The sequence below is a fragment of the Sphaeroforma arctica genome (assembly GCF_001186125.1).
Source record: "Sphaeroforma arctica JP610 unplaced genomic scaffold supercont1.447, whole genome shotgun sequence".
NCBI lineage: Eukaryota > Ichthyosporea > Ichthyophonida > Sphaeroforma > Sphaeroforma arctica.
Window position 1 is genome coordinate 5,214 of NW_014040111.1, and position 5,000 is coordinate 10,213.

Consider the following 5,000-nt stretch of genomic DNA (forward strand, 5'->3'; position numbering starts at 1 on the left):
ATATATGTATGTGTGTATATATATATATATATATACATGACATTTCCTGTGCTTTAGTTTGTACAGATTGTATTCATAATGACTTATATGTTTGAATTTTTTATATATTTCACCACGATGCATTTACTATAGTTTGCATGCAAGTAGAATGTGAATGAAATCAGACTTGAATTGCAGCGTCAACGTACACTCGCTTCGAATAGTAGACCGTAATGTAAATCATTCTTTTTAATTTCATTTTAAAATATCCTTGACTAATATTTTTGTTTTAAATGATTCTTAGTTGGTCATACACTGGACTTTACTCACGCGTTGTGACCGTGTAAATAGCTACGCTTATCTGCGAGCTCGCCAGAAAAAGTGCTACCTAGCCCTGGAGGGATATATATATACCCTCTTATACAAGAATCCCTACAAGAATCCCTCTAGAACCAGGTGTAAGCATGCTTCTCCTCTATCTACCGGCACAGGTAGCGTGTCTTACCGCATCCAACGCATTGATCTACTATAGCGCAATGTCTGTCTGGATGGGGTGGTACTTGGGATAGTACATGTTTGCACGCATGAGGTCCTCCATAGTGCCTTCCTCTAGGGGATTGGCCAGGCCCTGTTTGACGGCAGTCTCTGCCACCGCAGACGCAATCGACACACTAATTTCACGGATACGATCCAGATTGGGGTATACCATACCCAGCTCCGCCTCCTCTTTGGTCACCAGCTTGGCCAAGGTCTCACTGGCAGCCATAACCATCTCGTCTGTGACTCTCTTAGCACCAATGACCAGAGATCCCAAACCAAGCCCAGGGAATATGTACAGGTTATTTGCTTGTCCGGGTAAGAAGGTCTTGCCGTTGAGCTCTACGGGGTCGAAGGGAGAGCCTGCACCGAAGATGCACTTGCCATTTGTCCACTTATACGCCTGCTCAGCGGTGCACTCGGCTTTGCTGGTGGGGTTGGACAAGGGGAAGATCAAGGGACGCTCGCTATACGATGCAAGCAGGTTGCAGATCTGTTGGGTTGAATGGGTGTAAGGAACAAAACATTAGAAAGTTGAAGTGGCGAACGGAATAGTAGCGTACGAAATTTGATAGCTTCTAGATCAGAAATACAATAGCTACGAACGGTAACTCGACCGATCTCATTCGTTCTGCTGAAGCCATTGTTTGCCGTTATCATACATACCTAAAACTAACCAGAATACGCTCGCACTTGTATACGCACACACACACACAAACCTACCTCCTCTGTGAAGGTACCAGGCTGGGTGGACAGGCCGAACATGCACGTGGGCTTAACGTACTTCACCACTTCCAGCAGAGAAGTCTTCTGCTCATCCGCGGGCACATCGTGGCGCTGCAGACCGACCTTGTGCGCAGGCAGCTTGTCGCCACGCGTGCTGGTGATCAGACCCTTAGAGTCCACCAGCCAGAAGCACTGACGGGCCTCCTCAGCGGTCAACCCCTGCTGCTGTAGGTACTGCACAATCAGCTCGGCCACCCCGACCCCGGCACTACCGGCGCCAAAGAACAAGCAGCGGTGGTCTTTGAAGTCCATGCCGTTCTGTAGTGTGGCGGCGATGAAGCCGGACAGCACCACGGCTGCGGTGCCCTGGATGTCGTCGTTGAAGCACAGCTGTCGCTCACGGTGACGCGCTAGTAGCTCAAAGGCGTGGTCGGTGCTGAAGTCTTCGAACTGCACCAGACAGTCGGGCCAACGCTGCTTGACGGCGGACATGAACTCGTCGACGGTGGCGTGGAACTCTTCATCGCCTACACGTGGTTCCCTGGGAAGTGCAGGTGGGTATGTATATATAGATATATATGGGTGAGTGAGTGTAAGTAGTGTAGGTGTATAGGTTCAAGCTGAGGTGGTGTAGGTGTAATGTGTATGTTGCAGTATAATGTGGTGCAATGCTTGTCTGTGTACAAAACTAACAACTGTATTCGACATTGCAATGGGCAGGAGTGCACAGGTATAACGTGACACAGCATCTTCATTTATCCTTCCTGGTTAACTACGGCTGCTACATTCTTCATTGGATTTAAATTCGTATGCGGATTCCGTAGTGCAAGTTCTGCCTGTGAAGAATTCGTGCACAAACAAATTAGGAACGAAGGAATAGGCGATGACATATAACACACTTCAGATACATACTTTCGACCGATGTAGAGAGGGTCGTTGATGTTGTCCTGGTTGTTGGTACCCATATCCAAAGTGATGGGAAGAGTACGCGCGGGGTGCAGGCCAGCAGCAGATACATAGAGCGAAAGCTTTCCAATCGGAATACCCATGCCGTTCACGCCTAGATCACCCAGTCCAAGGATACGAGACCCATCGGTGACTACAATGATATCCACCTATACGAGGTACCAATACGAAGTGTAGTGGAGTGAGAAGGATAGTCAAACGTAAATATAATACTAAAGCACAAAATCACACATAACTATCAAGCAACCGGACTGCAAATTCCGCCAACCCAGATTTCTACTAATGATAGGATCGCTTGTCCCATTGTTCAATGGAAGAACAAAACCACAGCACAACTGTCTTCATGCGTCTCTAGTAAGTCGACATACATCATCCACGGGCCAGTTGTTGAGGATCGTGTCAATCTTTCCCTTGTGGTGCTTAGCATCGATGAACAGACCCTGATGACCGCGTAGGATGTGCGCGTACTTCTGACACGCCTCTCCGACTGATTAATGGATTATGTATGTAATTGGAAAAAAAAATGGGTATTGTTCACAAACCGTTCGTTTAGGACGAGAGCTTGGGCTGCATATGCATCTCAAATAAAACTAATAAATATCAGCTACGACAACTGGAATGTATGCGGAGGTTAGCCTTCCACACAAACTACACACGTACATGCACAACTACATTCAAAAAAAAATGTGAATCGCACGTGAGTACTAACCTGTGGGGGTGTATACAATAGGAAGGCAGCCCTTAAGGTCGTTCAAGAGAGTTGCGTAGAACAGAGTCTCGTTGTTACGCGCCAGTGCAGCCAGGTAGATGTATTTGTCCAAGGGGACAGGGAAGCCGTCAAGCTGTTGCTGTGTTCGTGCTACCTGCTGCTCAAGCGACTCGATTACGGGAGGAATGACGCCCTGATATATTGGAAACGCGTGTGTAAGAGGACCAGCAAGTGAACTATTAGCATTACATCTTGTGAAAGTGTGTACGAGGGAAAACAACCGACTTTGTCAAAGGTAACATGCATCTTGCAACAAACAGCTCTTGCACTCAACAGATGCAGATTCGAACTCACAGTCAACTGCACCGAACCGCCGAGTACTCAATCACACTACAGAACGCTTTAAAAACGACCGAAGGCCAAGCTCAAAAAAAACATAGCTATGCTCACGCGAAACTAACCGTTAGGTTGAACTTCTCTCGCTCGTCCTCGGTGAATGCCGTGCCCTTGTTGAAACTGGGGTTGCTCAGGAGAGCCTGGGGCGTGTACCTGAACGTGGGGGGCTTGGACCGGCGGTCGACATCACTTCGTGACCGAAGCCTAGACTCGCCGTTGACGGTACTTCCAGGTTGTAAGTTTAATCCAGCCATAATTTCACTGTCTACGTGTCTGGTACTATTACTATCACTACTACTTTGCCTCGAGGTGCCGATGTGTTCCCTGAACGGGTCTTCATTATGCCTATGTATATTAGTTTTCGACTGATGTCGGCGTGTTTGACTTTGGCCCTGGCCGCCCGGCCCGTGACGCGTGTCAAAGTCATCTCTGTCATACGCGTCAGAATCTTCTGCAATATTAACAGTATTTTCACTGGTGGAATAGTAGTGCGTGATAAACGACATTTGGGACGACCTCGGTCGCAAATTGTGAAAGCCAATTCTGGATAGCATTGTGGCGGGGTATTTACGACAAAGTAGAAATATGCGACGGATCTATTTTCCCTGCTGATAAACCCCTTTTGTTTGAAATTTCTATAGAACAACACGGTCAACAACGTCCCCCAGCCCTCTGACTCTGAGAGTATATGTGTGGGTGTGACTAGAGTTGTGACGGATTGGGAGGAAAGGGTGTCCTTTTATAGGCTGAACAAAAGAGGAATTCATATAAATACCAATCTGATTATTTGAAAAGCATTGACTTCCGGAGCTGAAAAAGCCATCTCGGCTTTTATCGCTTATTATTGCTCCTGTTTGATATTTTATGTCAATTATTTTAAATATATAACTATTTAGTTATATACAAAGTCAAAGGCTGCACTGGTCTAAAACACTAAAACGTCCCGACGGTCCACTAGCTGATCAAGTAAAATGTAAAATCACTTCTGCACGCCTCTGCACGCCTCTGCACTTCTGCGGGAGTTAAAGTTTTATGAACTCTTGAGTCTTGTGTGTTGACTAGTTTTGAGTGAGTTCTGACAGTTTCCCTTCTCTAGCTTTTTGCGTTTTGTTAAGAAACGTTTGTTGACACCCCAACTGTCATAATTTCGCACTGAAGTTCGCTTGTTGATTTCAACTGATAGAAAATACTACTAGTAAACCAACCACAGCCTCCTTATTCTATAAAAAAAGGAGAAAAAACAATCTGTTTTACAATTACGTTCAACGTTTGCTAAACGGTAAAATCGTATTTTTGTTAGCACTGGTCATACTCTCTCTGGACTGACCTCTGACATTCACTCAAAATTCCTGCACATCATAAAAATATTTCAGTTTTTTTTTTAATGCTTTTAGCTAAAGCACATAGCAACTGAATGTGTAGACTGGTACACTGGGTCACTGCAGCTGTTGGCTGTCCAATGTCGTCCCATACATTTGCGGCTGTCCTAGAAAATCGGCCCATATTTGATATTTTTGCACATATCAAGACGAAGGAGAGGTTCCTTTACTTGTGATAAAAAAAAGATCAGATAAGGGTTGCCAAGAAGTAAGGTGTCTGACAAAGCGCAGCTTCTTTATTCGCGCTTGAGTTTACAACTTTAATCAGCTATTTATGAGGAGTCGTCGCCATTTCTCGGTTCTAACGA

At 45.7% G+C, this 5,000-nt stretch overlaps 2 protein-coding genes across 2 annotated transcripts in view; both read right to left on the minus strand.

The window, feature by feature from the left end:
- Positions 1-213: 213 nt before the first annotated feature.
- Positions 214-3,867, minus strand: SARC_06328 (hypothetical protein; the record flags this gene model as incomplete). The annotated part of the gene is made up of 6 exons (XM_014299769.1): positions 214-1,009; positions 1,240-1,783; positions 2,155-2,357; positions 2,577-2,695; positions 2,918-3,110; positions 3,379-3,867. The coding sequence occupies 6 exons, from the start codon at positions 3,865-3,867 to the stop codon at positions 506-508; spliced, it is 2,052 nt and encodes a 683-aa protein (XP_014155244.1). The 3' UTR covers positions 214-505.
- A 924-nt stretch (positions 3,868-4,791) lies between these two features.
- Positions 4,792-5,000, minus strand: part of SARC_06329 (hypothetical protein) — a gene marked incomplete at its 5' end in the record, with an annotated part of 1,849 nt that continues 1,640 nt past the window's right edge. Inside the window, one exon of the mRNA XM_014299770.1 lies at positions 4,792-5,000. This exon is cut by the window's right edge and continues 2 nt beyond it. Within this exon, the coding sequence (XP_014155245.1) occupies positions 4,965-5,000 (36 nt within the window). The 3' untranslated portion in view covers positions 4,792-4,964.